The following is a 24165-nucleotide window of genomic DNA, read 5'->3' on the forward strand; positions in this document are numbered from 1 at the left end:
TATTTATTTATTTTAGAGACAGGATCTCACTCTGTCACCAGGCTGGAGTGCAGTAGTTTGATCATAGCTCACTGCATTCTCAAACTCCTTGCCTCAAGCTATCCTGCCTCAGCCTCCCAAGTAGCTGGGACTACAGGCGTGTGCCACCATACCTATGAAGTTTTTTGATAAGGAATAGGGGCAATGTTTAAGTCAGTGTTTTGCAGCCTGTTTATTGACAGGGTATAGACAAGGCCATCTGGGGCATTTGCTTCCTCCTTACAGTGAGTTTGGCTTGTATAATTATGATTCTAAGGTATTCCCCCTTTATCTTATCTCTGTAACCTTGCAAATGGCAAAATCTCATCACTTCATCTACTAAATCCATCAAACATGTTATCTCAGGACTTTACAAAACACATAATAAAGTGATCTCCTCCCACTGGGAGCTTCCATTTTAATAGAGACAAAATTGCTTGGGGTTTATTACTTTCATGAGCTTTCTCTTTAAATAAATGAAAAGATTTGATCAATGTACATTGAAAGACAAAACTATACAAAAATATTCTGTAAACAATGTGAAAATAGAAACAAATGATGAAGCTTCCTTCTGAGTATTTGGTAGGATTTGAAAGGATAAAACCTGAGATAGTTTTGAAGGATGTATGATATGGAAGGGTATTCCAAGCAAGGAACCAAAAATAATTTTATATAATGGACCATTAAGGTCATTGATTTAACTAAGAAAATGTGAGCATTGTACTAAAGGCAAAGGAGTTTTGATGTAATTCAATTCGTGTTGTATAGAAAGATAGATATAGTTATAAATATTGAAATAGATATACATGTACAAAAATGTACAGATCTATTGAGAGAGATATAAAGATCTATGAGATCTGAGCCCTGTTACCAACGATCTTCACTATAGTGGGAGATATAAGACAAGTTAAATAAACAAACAAAAGAATGCAATATAATCCGAGAAGTAGAAATACTTACCAGAAAATTTAGAGGAGAGAAGAATTCTCTGTGTCTAGAATATTCATGGAGGACTTCATGAAGTTGATGTCATTGAGACTAAGCCTTACAAAATAAAAATTTAATGACCATTTAAATTGTAAAAGAAATATATTTCTTGGAAAAAAGTTTTAACAGTACAGAAGATTACTAAGGTTGTTATCCCTTCTTATGACTTACCCATGGCATATATAATTTCCATCAATAAAAGTAACACTATTGATTTTATTATATTAACATTTATGTTTTCTATTTGTATTTTTTACATAAAAGGAATCATATTGTCCATACTGTTCTGCCATTTTTTGAGCATTTGGTAAGAGATATGTATGTCTCACACACCTCATTTCTTTAAATGACTCATCAATATTCCGTTATATGGATGTGTATCATATATTATTTAGCCAATACGTTGCTGATGGCAAGATAGGTGATTTCCAAGTTTTCATTACTACAGCAATTCTCCAATCAACATCCTTACAATAAGTATATGGAGAATTATTCTTAGTACTAGAAGTACTGGGTCAAACTTCTGTGCATTTAAAATTTTTAGAGATTGCTAAATTGTCTTCCAAATATAGTATACAAGAATTTCTGGTTCTAAAAACTCCTCTTAATACTGGGTCTTATCAATCTTTCAAATCTTTGTCTGTTCAGTATTTTAAATAGCACATTATTATTCTTTCAGTTAAAGTTTTGATCATCATATGTAAGGATATTCATTTATTTCCAATATTTATTTGCTATTTGGGTGTGAGTGTATGTAATATATTATGCATTCTCAAACGTTTTCTGTTGGATAGTTTCTTGTTACTTGTCCATACTCTTTTTGTATTAAGGAAAGTCTCTCTTTAGTGATTGTAACAAAAGTAACACATCAATTACTTCTTCCAGTACTTTTATGACTCTCCTCCTTATTTCTATATATGGAATTAGTTTTGTTATAAGGAATGAAATAATTCATTTTCCAAAAAGAATATTATCTAGTTTTTCAACATTATTTTATAATCCACTGATTTTAAATGCAACTCATACAAAATTCCCATGTGTCGTGTGGTCAATTTCAGGACTTCGTATTCTGTTTTGTTTGTGGTAGATAGGATTTCAGCAAGCAGAGCCTGATGGCAAAGACATCTTAGGTTAATAGAATCAATGAAATATGCAAAAATTCCAAACTAAAACATAGGATTCAGGGAATGGCCAGATTTGGCTGGAGTCTTTTTTGCTCTTTCTAGGGGCACAGCAGTATGCCTAATATGATTATGCTTTTCTTTAAATAGATAGTATATTTTTTATATTTATATGTGTATGAAAAATGTCTGGAATGTTAAACACAAAAATAGTGTTAACAGCGCTTACCTCTAAATGATAGGTTATGGATAATTCTTTTAAATACTTCTGTTTTTGTTCATCTATATTTGCTAATTATTTTTTGCAATCAATATATCACATGGTGTAATAAAGACAAAATAATAAATTCAGTGAGTCCAGATGCAAATCTGTCATCACCTTCTATGATTTGCCTATTTCCCTCTTTCTGTGAACATCATCATCACTTTCTGTAGCAATCAAGGCGTAATCAGGAAAGAGAAACCACATCAGTTACTTTAACAGAAGGAATTTAATATAAATAGTAACTGGTTATAAATTTGTTAACTAGGTAACTGAAAGGATAAAAAGAGAACTCTGAGATATCATGGGGGTGGCAAATACAGGAGACAGCTACTGCCCTTAAGACTGAGGGAACAAATGCAAATGGTTGGAATTATTAAAACTTAGGCATTTAGAGGAGGGTGCCTGAGAGACTGGGACCCAGACATCTGAGGTGTCTGGGGGTGGAGGCATGAAATGAAGTTAGTTTTCCAAGTGTTAGAAAAATTACATTCTGGAATCATCTACTCCCAAGGGGGAAGGAACTGCTACTTCCAAGATGAAGAATCCTTGCTGGGGAGATACATTAACAGCTAATTAACAAAGGAATAGGAAGGAGCCGGTTCCTTTTTCCTTTCAGCTTTCTGATCACCCTCTGGTGCCCCGTATTGGCAGATCCCAACATAGAGTCAGCTAGTAAAGCAGAAATGTGGATTTCAGGGTCCCAGCACCACTACCATAAACGCCAAATATACACGGGTAGGTTTAGAGCTGAGAGATAATAATTTAATAACAGCGCATTTTTCTTGTTGATCAGGTTTCAGAGAATCTTGGACTCTACTTGTCAACCAGGCAGTCATTGCTTCAAAAAAATACTTAATTGTGTAATACAGTGTGCCATGCTTCACTAGGTGCTCAGAATATATAGATGAAAAACATAGAGTCCTGACCTTCAGGGAGCTTGTAGCATAGCATTATAGACATAAAAAAGGAACATATATTAATATATAGTGTGGCAAGTGAATCAATTAAAAAAAAGAGCACATAGAAGGATATGATAACTGTATTTGAGAGAGAAGCAAGGAAAACACTTTCTGGAAAAAGTGATGTGGGAGTAGAATTTTAAAAGATGAATTGCAGTTAGCCTATAGAAATGAGGAGAATGGGAAAGAAGATAGGGAGAGGCATTGCCACACAGAATTAACAGATACCAAAGCCATGGAGGCATGAAATTTCATGGAATATGAGGGACCTATAGGCAAGCATTTGACTATGAATGGAATATAAAATGGGAATATAAATCTCAGAAGGTGGATGCTTTGGAGAATCAGCAGGTGAGTGGTAAGCACAGGCCATTCTGCATGGTAAATCACTAAAGACTTTTAAAAAAAGATTGTCTTAAAATTTTTGGAAGGTCTTTGATGTCTCTTCCTTAACACCAGAGCATTCACTCATGCAACAAAGCTGATGATTCACCTTCAAAAAGCATTTTGTAAATCACTTGTGTTTCCATTTGCTCTACCAGCAACCTAATTCCACATTTTCATTTATTTTCATGTGGACTCCTGGGATGAGCTCTCTGTTCAAGGCAGACTTTACCAACTGCCAGATGTGTCTTCTGAAATACAGCTTTGGACATCATCTCTATGATAACTTCATTTGTATCATGTATTACATTTTACCTAATGATTTTACGTGCTTTAATTCGTATAAGAATTCTGGGAAGTTTGTTACATACTATGAAGTTATTAATGCCAGTTTACAAAATGACATGAAAACTAGAGGACATAGGCAAGTTTGCCCAAGGTCACTGAACTATCTCCTCTGGGACTACAGATGTTTCTGGCTATATACTTAAATTCAGAGGATTCTTAATATTCTTCATGGAGAGAGAGTGGTGGTTTCATAATCTTAAGATTATTATGGGAAATGCATTGGGTTCTAGGATTTGGTTTTAATTGCTTTTAAAGATAAGCAGTGACAACTGCTGGAGGGGAGAGAGAGCAAGGAACTCTTAAAAAGAGTATCCTACATTGGGATAACGTAAGTATGAGTGCCTTGTAAAATACATAGTTCCCAGTTTTCATACTTATTTTTGTTTTCCTCTTAGTGTTAGGCAACATTAAAGTAACCCTAGTTGGAAAAATGCATTACCAAAGTATTTCCCAACTGAGCTTAAGCAAAGAACGATTTGGCTATTCAGAGAGAACTGAAAATGTGATTTCTCTAAACACAGACTATTCAGGAGGACACACTTCCAGTTAAATGAACAAGTAAAGCCTAAATTTTAAATAGATTCAGAATAATTGTGTTCTACTCAACCACTTCTGCTCACAGTGTATTCAAACATAAAGAGGTTATGTTTTTAACACCACAGATGTGACATTTACCTCTCCATGATATTAATTTATCAAGTAATCACTAGTGATATATATCCTTAACCAGCTTGCAACCTTTAATTGTTTTAGTGGATAAACGTGGATCTAACATAATACTTGATCTCTTAAATAATATTTATTTTTTTAAATTCCCGTTTAGGCAAATTTTTAAGAATGTCAATTTTGTGAAGACCGTGACTACATCTCAATTTGGGAATACAGAAGAGTTTAATAAAAATTAATTGAATTGTCACAGAAAAGCTAAAACCAGACAAAATAGAAAATATTACTTCCCTATAGACCATAATAGGTTTATTTGCTGCATTGTGTTCCTGGCAAACACCTTTTTTAGAAATCACTGAGAGGAGTCCTTGGCTATGAGCCCTGTGGTTCTCATTAGAATGGATCCCTCCCAATGACACACCTGGTACCTGATATCTGCAGCAAGTACAAAGGCCAAACCCTGCAAACCGACACTGAGTGCAGAATCTGGTCCACGCATGGTAGCGAGTAATAATGAGGTGGGTTGCCGAACCGTAATTGCAGGTCACTGAGAGGTACCTATGAAGCCTCTATAGCCTCCAGCAGGAAGCTTGTCATTGCTCATACTTAGGTCATAGTGATTTATCAACTTGAGAATCATCAAATTCCCAAAGCCAAAGATTTTACATATCCTGCCTTTTTGTGAAAGGTACTGTCATTTATTCTGTCTTAATAACCCTTTACGTTCTGATGGAGCTGGTTAATCTGATATGGCAGCATGTGAATTTTCCAGCATCTAAAGAGTGTGTTAATTAAATACTCCTAACAGACTGGAAAATATTGATGTATTCATCACTGTCTTCTCAACTTCAGCAACCAGAGAGTGAGCTTAAGGAGGAGAGTCCATATCTTGGTTACATTCTTGCTCAACCTAGAATACTGCCCTAATAGGGAATATTTAATAATAAGAGCTGGTAGAGACGAGGCAAAGATGCAGAAAAGCCATAGAATTATATGCCTTTTAGCTATTCACTTGAAAAAAATGACTTAATGCTTACTGTGCTCAGATGCTGAGAATACAGAGTTATATTACTACCAACCACAACTCCTCAGGAACTTCCCTTTCTAGCAGATCCGCACCATGATTTTACATCCGGATGGGCAAAGAACTATTCCCAATGAAATATCAGATATTTAGGGCCACCCCAACAACTGACAATTCCGTTTCTCTTACTTAGATGTTTAATGCTTTATATATTTAGTACCAAAAGAGTATGTATGGACCCTAGTTTGATATCAACAAACTCTAAAGATGGGACTAAACAATCCCATTCTCAGGCAGTTGAAAGAATTTTTTGAGCACACTCTGCATTTAACTAAGTTTTGGAGGAGACATCTAAAAGGAATTTGACTTTTGCTTTTTAATGATCTCTGAAGCAAATTTCTATTATATTAACTATCATGTTATTTTCATTAATTTACACATAGCTCTGTCTCCTCTACCCAGCTATAAGCTCCTTTAGGTAAGGAGTGTGTTCATCTTTGTACCTCTGCTCCTGATACAATGTCTGGTATATAAAAGTGCTGAATGACGGCTTATTGATGTATCATATAACAACAAATATATAAGAAAAATGGTCTTGATGTATTAAAAAAATGGTCCTTACTTTGAGAGGTTATGGTTTAGTTAAAGAAAAGAAGATTGAAAAGAAGAGAAAGTAAGTGACATGTAGGAAACAAATTTAAAACATTTTTCCAACATCCTAGAAACAGATGCAAAATAGATAAAAGACCATAAAAACTATGGGCTTCGGCCGGGCGCGGTGGCTCACGCCTGTAATCCTAGCACTCTGGGAGGCCGAGGCGGGCGGATTGTTTGAGCTCAGGAGTTCGAGACCAGCCTGAGCAAGAGCGAGACCCCGTCTCTACTAAAAATAGAAAGAAATTAATCGGACAACTAAAAATACATAGAAACAATTAGCCGGGCATGGTGGCGCATGCCTGTAGTCCCAGCTACTTGGGAGGCTGAGGCAGTAGGATTACTTGAGCCCAGGAGTCTGAGGTTGCTGTGAGCTAGGCTGACGCCATGGCACTCACTCTAGCCAGGGCAACAAAGTGAGACTCTGTCTCAAAAAAAAAAAAAAAAAAAAAAAACTATGGGCTTCTCTTCATACTTCTTCATCTTCCGGTATGCTAGCCTGGGCTTTTTCACACAGTGATCTTATGGCCCCAAGAGCAGCAAGAGGGTCAGCCTCATGTGCAAACACTTTTTAAGTCTCTGTAGTCACCATATTGGCTATTGTCCCATTGTCTGAAGACAGTCATAAAGCCAACCTCAGAGTGAGTTTGGGAGCATACTAGCAAAAAGCAGAGATACAGGGAGACAAACAAATTGAGAGCCATACTGAAGTTCATCTGCCATAGAAGGGTAGGGATCCCCAATAATATCAGACTCTAATAATCATATATTGTATGTCCCAGTTGTGCAAAACATAAAACTCCAATATAACTGCATGTGCACTGCACACACATATACGCACATACAAACATATAGATAAAAATCACAAAAATACAGAAAAATGTGTTGATGTGCTTAATATATGCTTCTGCATTTTTTAAATTTTAAAATAATGTTTGTTTCTTTTATTGTGTGTGCATTTTGTTTTGAAGGGAAAAGGTCTGGAAGGTAATGCAACAAAATGTGTTCGATGTTTCACATTTTATATATTTTTATATTTCTTCTGTATTTTCCATGTTTTATAGGAAGTATATGCATTTCTTTATAATCAGTGGAATGTGAGTGTGTCTCTGTGCGTGTGTGTGTGTGTGTGTGTGTGTGTGTGTGTGTGTGTACTACATTTAAAAAGTGATATGGAGTCAGACCTCCCTCTGGTGTACTCTTCCATCTGGTCTTTCTTCATCATGACACCAGAAAGGAAGAGTTGAAAAGTTGCATTGACAAATTCTTCTAAAAAGCAGTTTCTTACTCCATCTAAACGTTGTTTTGAAGTGTGCAGCTGTCACTGGTTGCCTGCTTGGTTTCCTTTCAGACGTCCTGCTGGCACTGAAGAGGAGTCTTTGTTGTTCATCTGGTCAGAAGGAGCCCTTGGATTTACTGATATTTCAGACACTCTAAGGCCTTTCACGTTCTACGAATATCGAGTCAGAGCCCGTAACTCCAGAGGCTCAGTAGAAAGCCTGTGGTCGTCAGCACGGACTCTGGAAGCCCCACCTCAAGATTTTCCAGCTCCTTGGGCTCAAGCCACCAGTGCTCATTCGGTTCTGCTGAACTGGACAAAGCCAGAATCTCCCAATGGCATTATCTCCCAGTACCGCGTTGTCTACCGGGAGAGACCAGATGACCCGACATTCAACAGCTCTACTATACATGCTTTCACAGTGACGGTAAGAACTTAGAAAAAATAATGGATACTCAGATGATCTGGTTAATAGGTTGAAATTCATTTTCTTATCTAACTTGTTATTTTTCTTCACTTAGGGCTTAAACATGTGAAAATCTTTCACATGTGAAAAGTAGCAATGTGGTCATGGGGATAAGATACTGGAGTGTGAGGAATACTGAGGACCAGTTTGCAGACTGTGGCTAATTTTCATTACTGCAAGCAAAGAAATTAATCACTCTTTGCCCGATTTCCATTGTCCATATCTGTTAAATGGGAATAATTCAATGTTTTTATCTATACATCATGGGGATATGGTTCAAATGAAATTAGACAGAATATTTAATTTTCTACTTCCACAAAGAGCTAATTTTATCATATATTAATATATCTATATATTAGATATAAAGATATAGATATAGACATACACACACAAACACAAAGTCACATGCACTAACTATCGCTTGGTAGTGATGTTCTCTGGGCTGACCCCCTCTGGCTCATAAAACAACTTAACTCAGTTCACCTGGTCACCTACTAGCTCCTGAGTGCTTTCTGTATGCCCTGCATAGCCTTATGTCCTACGGGAGATGCAGAAACAGTAGGGTCCTTCTCTCAGGGAGCATTCTGTTTTATAATATTGCAGAGATGAGAAATTCACATAAGAAAAAAAAGAAGTGGTCGAGTGCAGCCTATGATGTCCACTATACTGGGACTTAGATTCCAAACACCACCACCTACTAGCTGTAAACCACAATACAAGAGAGAGTTATATCATATGCCAAAAGTGTTAGGCAAGAAATGCTCTAGGAGGTCAGCAGGCAGCCCTCATACTGAAGAGGCTTCATGGAGAAGATGAAATTTTGTGGTCTTAGGAGTTAAATACATATGGTTTTCAAATGTGCCAAGACCTTATTAAATATGAAAAGTCCTCATTAATAAGAACAGATGAACAGATAACATAAAACAATATTTAAAGGAAAAAACAAACTATGTTTCTATGCTTTAAATCTAGGAAGCTCAATTTACAAGAAGGTTATCTTATAGAGCAGTGGTCCCCAACCTTTTTGGCACCAGGAGCCAGTTTCATGGAAGATAGTTTTTCCACGGATAGTGGGGGCAGGGTGTGGGGGGGCAGCTGCAGAGCTCTGTGTCCGGGTCCCTAACGTGCCACAGACCAGTACCAGTCCGCGGCCCTGGGGATTGGGGACCACAGTAGAGTATAACATTTATCAAAATATCTCAATAATAGTGAGCAAATATCTTTTCATGAAACTCTGAAAGAATCTTTTTAAATGAATAGTTTAAAGTACGTTTTCCCATTGTCCTCATGTTTAATTTTCTCACATAACTAAAAAATAAGCGACATGTGAATGAAAGAGTAGTATCTTTTAAATCTTCGTTTTTATTTATGTCAGAATTGGTACTTTATTTTTTATTTGATATTAAATTATCTTTACATACTAAGGTCTTTCATATTATATCCTCTAGATCCCTTATTATAAACATTAGAAGCAGTGTTCTTAAGTATAGTTCTTTTTCAGTGAATGTGTGATCCAGGGGGAAATTTGTTGCTTTTCACCAAATCCTTTGAACTCATGTTCTAAACTTTCACCCTTCAAGTAAAAATTTTCATGAAAATACTGAAACACCCTTGATAATAGCTTTCTAAATGAGACACCTTAATTTAAATATACTTTTATTGAAGGCACCCGTATTGCAATGATTAAACCTCTGATCTTTTAAAATACGGCTTTCAGGGGTATGAGCCTAATCATTTAATCTCCCAAAACAGTTCCATTGGAATTCCCTTGTGGAATATCCTATAAGTCATCCCTTCATAGCTGGTTTCATTTTAAAACACAAGATTTAAAGTATCCGATGAATCCATGAACTCTGTCCTTTATTTAATCATCCAGACACTATTTTTAATCTCACTACAAAGCTCCTGAAAAACAGGCAAGCTTATGGCCCCAAGTTTTAAACTGCACAGGGCCCTTTGCTCCCGGGCCCTCCCTGACATAGCCTCCATTTTGACAGCCTAGTATTGCTACACTCTTCTATTTTTGCAAACATTTTATTCCTTGCAATGCTGCAAAGGATAGCCAGAATAATCAAGAAATAACGTTTCTGCATTCTATTTTTGAATGTGCATATGGGTGTGTGTTCGAAGTGGCCCACCAAAATCTAGGCCTTTGGCCCTAAGATCTAGACAAGGCTTCATTAGGTTCATAGGAAAGTCCCATCTGATCTTTTCGAGCAATCAAGGACATCTTCCACAAAGTAATCCGGGCCAGTGTTTTGACATTCCAATCACTAGACCAAGTTTCCAGGGCATCAGGCCACTATGACTCTTTTGGACTGACCCCTCTGAAAGAGATCATCTGCAAAATAAAGTACTGTCTTTAAGTTTCATCTATTCCTACATTTCCTGTGTAGGAGATTGTGTTCAATCTTTCTGTTAAAAAGATATCTAAAGAAGGAGGTTCTACCACTTATCCAATGTTCTCTACTCTTCACCATCAAAGAAGAATGTTCCTTTTATTCTAGTGAAATCCCTCCTCCTATAATGTAAATTTATCTCTTTCTGTTCAGAACAGCCTGACTTCTCTACAGTAGCAAAAAGGGCCTTCAGGGTCAAACAAATTATTGACGATTCAATCCAATTTGGCAAATAGTCATTGAGTACTGCATTCAATATGTCAATACTCAATACCACACTCAAATACACTGTTGAAGTCTACTATGAGACTGGGCCCTTGGGCAGAGCCAAGAGTGCGGGAAGGTGAGTAATCAGGTCTGAGGCACAGGCTAGTACCGTTAGGTATTTTGAGTTTTCAAGCTTCTTGCTGCTGAGTTTCTGCTACTCATGTTTAGATGACTCTTGTTTTAAATCTCTTTCCAAGTGCCTTCCTGGATCCACTTACTATTTCTCTAATTCCTACACCAGCTAAACATCTTCACTGTTCTCATCCCTTTCTGTGCCTGCCCTAGGAAAATTTTCAGTGTTTGTTCATTGACCACTCTGGCTGGAATTCTCCAAAACAAAGGAACTATAGCACCTTTCCCAATAATGAGGCGCAGAGTCCTTCCCCACAACTGCAGGATTACAGTTCAATCCACAGACTCGCAAGAAGTATTGCCAATGCCCCCCCACATTTAGTCCTTGTTTATTGAGATCCCATCTCTGCACAAGGGGCTACCAATAAATCGCCCATAGTATGATGCCATCGCTAGCTTACCCCAAGGTTCCCCCAAAGTTGTTTATAGACAGGTGGATGTTGCTGGGAGAGCCACATAAAACAGGTGCAATGGAGGCATGAATTCTGCTTGTGGTGGCAGTGGATGGAGAACTGGCAGTGGGGGCCCACCATGGGGGCGAGGAGCGTCTGTGTTGGCAGGAACAGCAGCAGCAGCAGCAGCAGAGGCAGCAGGAGTGGAGAAATGGAAAGAGTGTGGGTTTTAATGCATCACTAGCTTCTCTCCCAACCTCATGAAAAGTTTCATCTCCCTTTGGGTCTGAGTAAGTCCTTCTAAGGGGAAGAGAGAGAGATCAAGAGTCTTAGTATCCTCCACTACTGAAAACAGGGTTTAGTTAGAAGGCCTTAAACTCCCTTCCCAATTAGCTCAGTGATGGATTGTGCGGTGTCAGGAGAGAAACTGTATTTAGCCTTGCTTGGCATGCAAGAGTTCCATGGTGGTATTTACAGGGAACACTCCTGGCAAGGCTGGTGATACTGCTACCACCACTCGGGTTTGTTTGCTTTTGCTCACTGGCACCTGCCTTTGCACTGGCAGAAATAAATTCCAGAATTTGGGATTTAAAGGCGAAGGTAGTTTACCTGTTAGTCTGTGCTCTAAGTATATCTCTGCTTGCCCCACAGGGTTATAAAACATAAGCCCAGATCATACATTTTCCCAGTCCCCTGAAAGATAAATGGTACTTCACTCTGTGGAGAATCAAGCATAAGGTGCTGAGAAATAAGCAAATTACACGGGTCACTAAAAGTTGGCTTCTAATCTGGGAATAAAATCCAGAATTACAAACTCTAGTTTCTAGATTCTAGTTGCCAAACTCCCGCTCCCAATGTCAAGGAGGAGGTATTCAAAATTTCCTCATGTGGTTGTCTCAAATCTCTTTACCATTAAGTAGGTCTGTAGCAAAAAATAATAAGAAGATAATGAGATACTTCATAATTGTCATATTATGGAGAGTTTGTGAGTAAATTGCTGAATTCATTTTTGATCCCATTTTTATTTTGGCTTATGACATAAAATAGTATTGCTCTTTACATATGATCTTAAATTTGTTGTAGCTCTTAAAAGTTGATGATTCTTAGCCTTTCCTCCTCAGACCCATTTATTAGACAATAGAAATGCTCTGGGAGATGTAGCTCTCTAAAAGAACTCCTTCGGTGACTATCTTTCTAATGCAAAGAAAAATTTGGTAATAAAAATAATTACCAGATTTTCTGTGTCAGTTCTATAAGCTGAGATTTTCAAATTTTATGATATGAGAACTGTGTCATTCTTTCTTTTATATAAAAGATACAAAAATATGGCTGGGTAAATGTCATAGAAAACAATGAATACTTGTTGGTATAACCCATTCTTTTATTGTAATGATATATTTGGTTTGACATTAATGTTACATTTACAAGCCTTACATAATCTTTATCCCTTTTTTCTATTAATACCTTGCCAGTCACAGGTACATATTGGGGATCTACTTTTTACTCGATATTATTGGGGATGACAACCATATAAGTCTCCTTGAACTCCATATAACCACTTCTTTGAAAGAGCTTTATTTTTCTCCAACCACTTTATGCCAACAAGCTCCATCAGGACTCCCTTGCTGACCCATCAATAATAACTAAGGTAGGTCCCCTGGTTTTCCAGTCACTTTCAGTGACAAGGACCAACCCAATTGGCAGTCAAGACTCATTTCAGGTGTTTAAAAAATCCAGTCTAGATCAAAGTCTGACGTGTGTACAGGGATCTACAGTGAGGAAGAGAGGGCATAGTCATTTTCCTCCTTCAGTTTCCTCTTCCTCTCCTGTTGATTTCTCCAGGATCATGGCAAAAAAGAGAATTAGACGAAAAGGAGCAGAACCTTACTCAGTAATATTGTTCTAATCCACCTACTCCCGATGTCTGTGGGGCAGGTGCCACAGACACGGGATTTTTTTTGTGAGTTATAGAGAGGACTCCATAGGTGATTCCATGCCTCACAGTTCCCTGATGTAGGCAATATATTCCCTGGCTGATTTCTTACACCCCTGTCTGTTACCATCCCAGAGGTCCACCCCACGACTTCTTTGACTTCTGGGTTCCCCTCTCCCAGGTTTTGGCTTGGACTCCCTAGGCAGTCAATATCAGGTCCCATCACATTGACAAGACTCATTCCTTTCTTGGCAGCCACTGAGCCTGTGGAAAATTTGTTCCACCAAATAATGAAAGTACAGCTTGTCCGGTACTGTCTTTTCTACTTGACCTACCATGCTGGGTGAGACCCAGACCGTCTCCCAAGTTCAGAATTCACTGAATAAGGAGCAAGTAGTAGCTTCTATGTTAGGCCATGATCCCAAAACTTCTAAAATTCTGGGATCACGTAAGGATCTCAGAAGACCCTTTTCTACCCTAGTCACTGCATCTGAATTGTCCCATGAGTCTCTTCAGCTCATTAGGAAGCCCTGCCAAGAGTAGACTGTCCATATTGCCTCTCTTGCAACACCCTCAATTTCTTCAAGAGGTTTCCTTGGCTATTCCTCATACATCTTCAAAGAGGAATGCGGAGAAACCCCATTCCCTCCCCCAACTAGGAAGGAGATAACCAAAGCGCTTGCTTCTCCACTGAATTCCTTTCATTAACTTGCTTTTTCCCAACTTGGATCTTCTCATCTATGGGTTGTCTTATATAGATCTTCAGAGGACGATGAGGCTTGAAGGTATAAGGCTGTATTTCTCTGTAAGTCCTGCATTGATATGTCTAGCAGTGCCACTATTTATTACCTATTAAATATTTTTCTAAGGTATACTCATTATTCTCAAATACAGTCCCATTTCACACCCTGTTATATAACTAATCATCTTTCCAGTTGCTCAGGACAGATCATCTTTGTGTTCTCCCTCTTCCGTACTTCCATATCCAATCCTTCACTAGATCCTATCGATTCTACTTTCAAACTATATCTTGAATCCTTCCACTTGAAGACTACATTAGGATCTTCACAGGTTATTCCCTCCTCCTGGAATGATCATACCCCTACACATCATCTGTCCCCCCTTCTTTACTCATCAAGTCTAACCTAAGATGTTACTTATCTCACAGGGCTATTGTAATGGCTAATAAATCAGTGCATATGCAAAGTACTATAAATACAGCAATATAAACAGACTAAAACTTTAGAGGTTCTACTCTTTTGAATAACAGAGACTGGAATAAATTAGCAAATGTAGATGAAGTTCTGGTTTGTATAAGACAACTGTACTAATATGGTCATGAATAAAAGCTCTTATGTTTTATATACTTTAAGTTTTCCTCACCTTGCAACAAAATTCTGAGCTTGCTGATTGAAATATTTCCTGATGTCACATTGTCAATTTCCAGGTAATTTGCCAAGCACTGGATTAGATTCTATTTCCTTTCTGAATTGCCTGGAGCAAGAACATGCTTTTTTGTCTCCCTGAGGTTTATTACTGCCCCATCTTTCCTGTGCGCGCGCGCTCTCTCTCTCTCTCTCTCTCTCTCTCTCTCTCTCTCTCTCTCTCTCTCACACACACACACACTACTATCTTATGCTTGCCACTCTAAGAGCCCTTCTCGGGAGATTTCCACCCTATAAACAGGTCCTGTTTACCTGCCATGATGCTCACAGGACCCTGCCCTTTCCCTTAGATCTGGGGTCATATCAGCAGAACATGATGAGGTCTTTTGGTCATTCACACACACTTCCCAAATTACACACATTCTGCCAAATTGGCATCTAGCTACTTCCCCTAGGCCAAATAGCAGACTATCAGTACATGAGGGGCAGTCGGTGGGGAGACTGTTTGACTTTTGGGTCAAGTATATTGCTATTTTTTGGCCTTTAATTAAGTTATAAGGAAACCCTATTTAGACATTTAAGAATACCATGGAGCCTTGTCAAAACATATATGAAAGTAAAACGAAGTAGTCCACATACTAACAGGCCCAGGCCATAAATTCAGACTGTATGCCATTTACCCAAGACAGCAAGCTGTAAATGGCAGTGAAGGGCAGAAGTTAATTGAACTACTCTGCTCTTGTCACAAGTGGAAAGTAGCCACTACCTGAGACAAGATGGCTGCCCCTAAAGTACCCTATTACAGCCAAGAGATCATATACTTAGCTCTGCAAGGGCTTATGGGTGAGGGGGAAATCATACACAGATGACCAATTTTTTTATGGTTCACAGCCGATCAAAGTGAAATTCAGCAGCTGTTCAGGACAAGTGACCACTGTAACGGCTGTAATATAACCTACTAAATAGAGAGGGAATTGCATTAGAGCAAGAGGTTAGCTGTGATTATCGGCAGGTGAGTGCTTTATTGAAGTTGAAAGACCATTAACATTGATAGAGTAATTATTTCAACTTGAAAGTAATTACCTTGATGGGTGATAACTTCTCTAGTGTTCCCAGATTTGATTGGACCAAACAATTGTGAGCTCCTGAAGCCTAGAAAAATATTACAACAATACTGTGATTTTTAAATTACTGAAACCACTGTTGGAATATTCTAATTATGCCGAACAGTGAAAAGATTTTGCCTTAAACAAGCTAGTGACCTCTCATGTAGAGAGAGACATTTGCTTTTTAATCCAAATGCAATGACCCACACCCACCACCTGTGAATACATATGTGATGGGTTTGCAAATGAATCTTTTTATCTCGATATAATTTTTAAGGTGAAACATCTTGTTAGTGCTGTGCCTGGGTATTACTAAGCTAGAACTGCTGACATTGTTGACCATATCTATGAACTGGGAGGCCCTAGAATAGCAACTATATTCTATCTTTGTCACAGAGGGTTTAAATTTGTATAAATTACATATGTTGATAATGACATTACACAAATTGGAATTTCTGGATGCCATTTATTGTGGATCCCAAATTTCAAATATTATCTAGTTGTGTAATTCAGTTGTTTAAATCGCTTTCTTGCCTGATGTCATGCAACTTCACTACAAATACTCTATCGTCAGGGTGTTTTCCGTTTATCTACACTGGGCAACAGCAAACAAAATAGAAGGTGAAATCCTGGGCTATTGCTTCTCTGCAATCTCATGCCTGTGAAAATTGCAAGTTATTTGCAATTGAGGACTGAGACATATCAAATCTAATTTGGTGATCAAGACAAGAAATATTGTTGAGTTTTTCCATTAATCAGTTGTTCACACATTTCTTTTTTGAGAATCTATTGTGCCCACAGGCTACAATAGATGCAAATAAAGAAGAAATAGTTTTTTCTATCTGGGGCTCTGGTGTACTTGGAGAAAGAATAAGAAAAGCAATAAATTACAATATAATAGGTAATTATTTGGTCATTCATGGGCATTGATTGTACTTATAAATACTTAAAAGAACCTAGGAGCACCCTAACTCATACCTTTGATTCCAAACCCAGCACCTATCCTACAGAATCCTACAGTTCTGTGTTTGACAGAACAAACATGGGCATCATGAGCCTTACTCATGTTGTCAGAAAGGATGAATGTGACATCACCTTAAAGTTCCCGGATGATTCCTTAGACCGTTCTATCATCTTGGCAGGGTTTGATCAGATGATCAGCCAACGAATAACTATCTTTTTGGCAGCACTTCCTAGGAGTTTTTTCTAATCAAAATCTCATATTCTCCTAGAGACAAAACAGGTTTGCACTTGTTGTCTAAGAGGCATTGAGGAATGTTTTATCAAGCAGTTAAGGGATTTCCTCCATCTCCCCATTTCAGCTCTGCATTCCTCTCCATAGACAAAGCCATCGGGTCTCTCAAAAATAACCAAAGTGCAAAGCCTGACATGTACCCTATAAAGATATGCAACTATTATGTACCTGTAATAATAAAAAATAAAAAGCTAAAAGAAAATAACCAAAATGCAGAAATCTATGCCAAGTCAAAAGATATTTGCTAACCGAAAAGTAAAATGACTGGCTTAATTTTGGTAAGAGTAAGGGTTTGAGATGAAACCATACCACTTGGGAAAGTGATAAGAATTTACAAATTGAATTGTAAATCTTGCCACTAAGCCAACCAAAGAGTAACGGAATCTGACCAATCTGACAGCGCATCAGAGCTCTTAGCGCAGCAGGCTCACCGCGTGTCATATACCGTCGGGCTAAAGATTGTATTAAGGAGCCCCCTAGGTACTCTGAATTTAAAATAAGTGTAATAACTCATTTTTAAACATTTTATATGATACTCGAATTATTAAATATTCACATTACAAAATCAGAGAGTTTTAATCCATTCAAAAGGGTGCGTTGTCTAACTCTGAAAGATAACGGTCATGTCTAGATAGTAAAATTGCAGTATATTTTTAACGGATGTAAATGTTACTTTTTGACAAGACACAAGTAATGAATTTTATCGTGTAAGTTCCTATTGGGTGATTATGATACAGAGTTTTATTTTTGCTAAAGCAATTACTAATGTCATGGCTGGATACCTGTGCCCATTAGTGGCTGGTTCTGTGTTTTTTTTAGGATGGTTATTGATCTCTTGCTGAGCTGAGATTCAGGTTTTATGCCAGATAGCTTGATTAATGGGTTGGTTTCTATAAGTGGACTGAATGGGGATAGAAAGCAGGGGCAGCCTGCTCTGCCAACCCCAAATCCGTCAAGACGCATAGCTCATTATGAAACAGTTATCAAGGATACATGAAAAATTAATTGGGCTCAGTTTGATTCTGAAAAGAATCGGCTTTCTACTTGGCGGGCCCCCCCTCTTTCCAGATGTTGTGCACCAGCCCCTGGAGAAACAGCAAAGGGAGATGTATTAATACATTGTATTGATTAGATCAAGACCCCTGACAGTTATTTGTAGAGATACCATCTGGCAGCTGTTCGAATTCCTTCACCAAAAACAGGACGTGACATGTTATTAATCTCAACTCTCTAAGTATAGACAGTTGCCTTTTCTGCTAAACCGCATTTTACCATTCCGTAGGAGACAGAGGCAGACCTGAAGGGTGCAGAAATTAAGGTTATTACACAAATTGAGCCATATGGTCCAAATATTTCAGCAAGAAAATTGCCAGGCAATAAAAATTGCTCCTGCCTTCCTAATGGTGTAAATTACAGTTTAACCATGGCTCTAATGATGTCCTTCTGCCGCGCTTAACTACTGTTACATGAAGGACATTGTTTTAAAAATATAAAAAACAAGTAAATGCCAGCAGCGTGTTTTACAATCTGTTAGTGTGTCATTAAGAACACTGTCAGAATTACATAAACATAATGGCAGGCAACCCAGCATACAAAAGAACTCGAATGGAAATAGAAAGAGTCTTGAAAACTCTCTTCTTGTCTCTGGAATGTCAAGAGCACGGTCCCCTCTGGAAGTTTTCCAGGGAGAAAAGTCCTGTCCATCCAGTGTTTTATTCCCATTCTCTTTGTGCCCCAACAGTGGTGTTTTCTAAACCAAGTGTCACAACCCACAGTGAGCCCACACATCTTGTTCCACAATCCTCTCCGTGTCTATATAAAACATGAAACAGACCAGGTGAGGGGAGAGCTAACCTATTCTAAACTAAATGAAGTAATAGAAGTTGACCTTATGAAGTATCTCTGTTGTGGGGAAAGGAGTTAAGACTCCACTATCCTCCTTAACTGCAACAAGTAGTATTGCAAAGTACACTTTCTGCCATATTTCTGAAGAAAGCAATCTCGCTATTTTGGGCACAATATTAGCAGGAAGTTTACTCAAGAGAATCACAAATCTTTGAGAATTACAGTAAGAACCATTAATATTTGAGCAGGACTTGAACCCTTCAAATATTTTTATACCTATTTTACCAAAAACACCTGGTACTTAAAAAAAATTCCATGTAAGTCATAAGAATACCAAAATTGTACAATTTCTCCAAATTTTTGATCTTCTAAGATGTTGTAAATACAGTTTGTTAAAGTAAAAATGTAAAGAAAAGTTTATAATACTGAGATATATATAAAATTTGAAGGAAAGCTACTTTTAATTCCTAGTAGAGAATTATCTTTTCTTTAAGCCCTTTTTTTTCCTTCTCCATTTTTCTGAAGGGAGAAAGCCCAGGATGTAATTTGGCCTTTAAACTGAAAGAAAAAAGAGGAGAGAAAGAAACTAGGAAACAAAAACAGCGTCCTATTTGCATGGGCGCATGCATTAATATTAATGAGGACCAGTTATTATTTCCTCATGGCACAAAGGCAGGGGTAGCGATCTGTCGACTGGAGCACTTTCTGCCTAGAAAGCTCTTCCCCCTGGTGTCCCCATGGCTGGCTCCCTCATTTCCTTCTGGTCTTTTTTTTTTAATTTATCTCAATAGATTTAGGGGGTACAAATGGTTTTTTGTTAAATGGGTGAATTGCATAGTGGTGAAGTCAGGGCTTTAATGTACCTGTCACCTGAATAGTGTACATTGTACTCAGTGATCTTGACTAAAATGTCACCCTTGCTGAGTCCTTACTGGGCCTGCCTAGACACAATTTAATTTCACTCCCCTCTCCCACACACACATTCTCTATTTCTATTCCCTGCTTTATTTTTCTCCTTACAACTTAACTTTTATTTCTGATTCCTACCTAACCTATAATCATATTCTAGAATTTTTTTTCAAATGCTTGGTTATGCTCTATATATAGCCTAAAAGGAGATCTATATGTTCTCAGCTGAATCAAATTGAGGAAGAATCATTTATATGTTCCAATTTCGATTTATAAGCTGAGAACTTTCTGCATAAAACATGTTGTGGACATGTCTATGCCATGGCATTTCATCGTGATAAGCACTCTGTGGAGTATGATTACCTACGATCTATTAATGAGGAAGCTGCAGCTCAGAGAGGGTAAGCAACATACCCAAGGTCACGGAGCTAGCTGCAAAGATGTGTGATTCATTTGCAGGTCTCTCTGCTTTTAAGTTCTGTTCTTTCTACCTTGCAGTGATGCCTCTTGAGTGATCAGCCTAAAGGAACAAGATGTTATTTATGAAAAGCTAAATATCAGTGAAAGCCACAAATTATAGTTCAATAGGACAAAGAGATCCCACATAGGTTGATATGATTCATTGCCTAGTACAAATACAGAAAACAGTTTATAGAGGATTCTAAGAATTAAAGGATCACTTGGACTGGAAAAGTTTAGAGAAGGTTTTTGGGAAAGATCTGTGCTTTAAACAATGGGTAGGAGGATTCAAATAGAAAGAAAGAGAGAGAGCAGACATTACCTTATTCAAGCAAAGAAACAGACATCTGGTTTTAAACCATCTGATAAGTCTCTACTTCAGAAGTTTGAGAGGGGAACATTTTTCCAATCTGTCCTATTATTGGGCTGACATTAAAACAAATGATCTTTTTAATATCAAAATATTCTCATCAGCTGCCTAGCAAAGCTATCACGTGAAGTGGTCAGCAGCATGGGTCTGGGGTCAGGAAACGTGGATTAGAGACAGGCTCTGTCTGGCTCTTTCTCATTGTGTGACTTCAGTAGATTCTGCCTAACGATGCCTCCCTCACAGGGCAGCACCTTGTAGAGTAGCAGGAACAGAACCAGCACCCAGTGTATAGTGGTTCGTATGATTTGAAATAGGTTTTTAGAGAAGAAATCAGTACATGAAGATGTCATTTGTCACAATGTGTTGACAGGGTCTTGTCTGGGGATACTAGTCTAGAATTTTTTTTAAAAAAAGAAAAACTTTCTCCTTTTCTTATTTCCCCTGCATTGGCTAACATCCCTTTCCCAAAAGCATGTGTTAATTCACAAAATTTATTATAGCAGAATGGTCTTGTGGCAGCTGACCCAAGAATCCAGGTGCAGCAGTGGGAACAGGCAGCCAACAGGCAGGCTGTCGCTTGGGAAAATCAGAGGGGGCTTCTCCTCTGAAGCGCGACTTGAGATACTGAACTCCTGTAAAATGTTACTCCAAGTCGGCAATGTTCTGGTGATGCCTCGCTTGGTCCTGGGCAGTGCTGAATCACAGCTCGAACCTCATCAGGAGCACCCGCGTGTGATGTCATCATTGACTTTGTGACACTGCCGAGGGCCAACTAACTCACCAGCTTTCAAAAACAGCCTGCTGGTCACGGCAAAGGTGGTGAAGACACACATCCAGCACCTGCCCTCGAGATGCTAAAAGAGCCACTGAAAGAACTTGGGGTAGGGAGTGGGGAAGAAGGGCCCATCCACTCTTCTCATATTGTCCTGTAGACTTTGCTCTATGCCAAGACCTATGCTGCCATCTTTCTAACCTAATCTTGTACAATATCTGATTTACAAGAAACTAAATGTATACCTAAAAGTAGCTTTCTAAGTATTGCTGTGTACATTAAACTGTGACTAACTTTCTCCCATCACACCCTACCACATTTTAGAAATACGATAGCACATTTAGATCGAGCATAGAAGAACCTCAGGAGAGTCCCTCTCCTTATCCTTCCTGCCCAGGAGTGCCTGGTCATACCACAAGCCTTGGCATCTTTTCCTTAACAGAGCAATAATTATTTATTAGTGGAATATATGCTTATTATATTCAGAAATTAAAGTTGTCAGGGGACATTGTGCATCCAGGTCCCTGTGGCTGGATGATCACATCTGTTAGAAATAAATCACTTTAAAGAAATGATATTAGTCTCACAGACGGTCAAGAATGGAATGAGGGGAGGGAAGCGTGAATAGGGTGAAGATGTTCGATTTTAAATATTGTGAAATAGACTGTGATCAGCATGTTACAGTATTCAGATACCAACTCCATATTCCTCTCTTTGAACCCCAGGCGGCCAATTACGTGCTATTTATTCATTACGAAATAGGACAAATTGAGTGGTTAGGTTGGCTAATAAGAATTCCTAGCAAGGAGTACAATAAAACATGATGCATGAGGATAGCCCCCCAAAAAATCTTTGGAAAATTCCAGAAAAAATCTGGAAGAATTTTCCTCTTCAATGTATCTGGAATTGCAACTGATGGAAGGAAATTTAAATGGGAAGATTTCCTTTGAATAGATTTTCTTCCTAAAATATATTCTCTTCAATTCCCTCGTTTATATTTCCTTAGAGTTCCTTTCCTTCCTAAGGCAGAAAGACATTTTAAATTACTTCCAGCAGAGATTAGTATCATTAGGGTGTTTTGATGCTGCATTTTACAACAAGCAATGCACTTTTCTTCCTTATTTGCCATTTGGTAGCCTCTCTACTTATCTCCAAGCCTCAACACAGCAAAATGAGAAGCTTGTAAATTTACTTGCTCTTGTGAATACTCACTTTTGCAAATATAAAAGAACTTAAGAAGGGATTATAAAATGCTTTCTGTCTATACAATTAAAATTCCATTGAAATATATGAATTAAACATTTTAATTCATGCATTTCATTTTGTGGCCATTCAAAGATTCTATGCTTCTATATGTCTGCCATCAATTTCTATAAATAACATTATTATCTCTCTCTTATTGCAAAATGTACATCTGAAGAAGAAACTGGAAGAGGTGGGGGCTGCAGGGATTTTAAACTGATACAGCAGTAATTTACCTCGCAGTGTTAGTTAATTGTGTGCAGTGAGGACCTAGAAGTTGACGGGAGTTGCCAGAAATAATAAATTCTGAACCTTCACCTTCAATGACCCAAAAGATAGCGTTAATGTTCTTTGTTTTCTAACTTTTGAATAACTTGGTAATTCTAGTTCAGAAAATTAAGAGCCTACATCTGGCAGCACCTGAAAGAAATGCTTCAATTGAGTACACCCTTGAATGTCAAATATATCGTTTTAAAAGTCAATATTTGTTTCAGTGGTGAATGTTTCTGAAAGGAAATGACTATTTTAGTGTTTGTGGTCCGAGGAGTATTTTCATTTTTGAGCCCTCAAGCTGAGCACTCCGTCCAGAGGAGTCAGACCCCCTTCTTTCCATGAGGAGGGCGCCCTCTACTGGGTATGTCTACATACCACATGCGACTGCAAGACGCTGGAACCACATGTGCACTTAATGTGTGAGCTGTGAACATGCACCCGAGCAAAGGTTTTTGGAAAATTCTTTCCCCTTCTTGTACTAGAATGACTGCAAGTGTGGAAGTAGCCATAGTTCACTGTAGTTTTCTTTTTACTGCTATATTATTGCACCCTGTTGGGGGATACATCTGAGCATTTCGTGTGTCCTACTTTTAAAATGCCCAGATGGTGGCTACGTGCTTTGGTTTGAATTGGGCAGCCCTCATCTTTCATGCTCTGTAGCCTGCCTCGTTATCAGAGAGACATGAGACAAGGAAAATTCCTCCATTTTTCAGCTTCTCTTCATCTGTTTCTAGTCACCCACAGTGAATGATACACTTGCACAATTGTTAAGATGACATTCACCATGATAACTGAACATCGCTTCCCTGGGATGGGGAGTTCCCTGTGTACCCATAGCTCCCCGCTTCCCTCCGAGCGCACCACCTTTTGCGGCATAACTGATTACTTGCAATCTTGTAAGTAACAAGGCAGTGAGAGGCAGTGTAAATATTTTATACCTTGCCAAAACCACTTATATTTGCATTGGTCTTCTTCACTCTAGTCTTTGAGCTTAACAGAGAATTTAAATCAAATCATTCAACCTGAGAAATAGTCAAAAGAACTAATAAAATAAATGTAACAATGTAACTGATTAAAATAGCCAAGGGAATAACAGAGGTTTAGCATGATTTTGTGACATGCACATCTTATAGGGCTTTTGTCTCCAACTACATTCTTCAAAATGCCATCTGCGCAATGACCATTGGTATCATTTTTACCAATAATAGTCAGCACTTCCTACTGGGAAATTAGTCAAGGGAATGAGTTTTGTTTT

General features: G+C 38.2%; 1 protein-coding gene across 1 annotated transcript in view; it reads left to right on the plus strand.

Moving 5' to 3' along the window:
* Nucleotides 1-24165, plus strand: part of USH2A (Usher syndrome 2A (autosomal recessive, mild)) — a 301921-nt gene that overhangs the window by 194693 nt on the left and 83063 nt on the right. The window contains exon 22 of the mRNA XM_012638316.1: nucleotides 7778-8132. Coding sequence (XP_012493770.1) covers nucleotides 7778-8132 — 355 coding nt within the window. The remainder of the gene's footprint in view (nucleotides 1-7777; nucleotides 8133-24165) is intronic.

The sequence above is a fragment of the Propithecus coquereli genome, unplaced genomic scaffold, assembly GCF_000956105.1.
Source record: "Propithecus coquereli isolate 6110/MARCELLA unplaced genomic scaffold, Pcoq_1.0 Scaffold129, whole genome shotgun sequence".
Taxonomy (NCBI): Eukaryota; Metazoa; Chordata; class Mammalia; order Primates; family Indriidae; genus Propithecus; species Propithecus coquereli.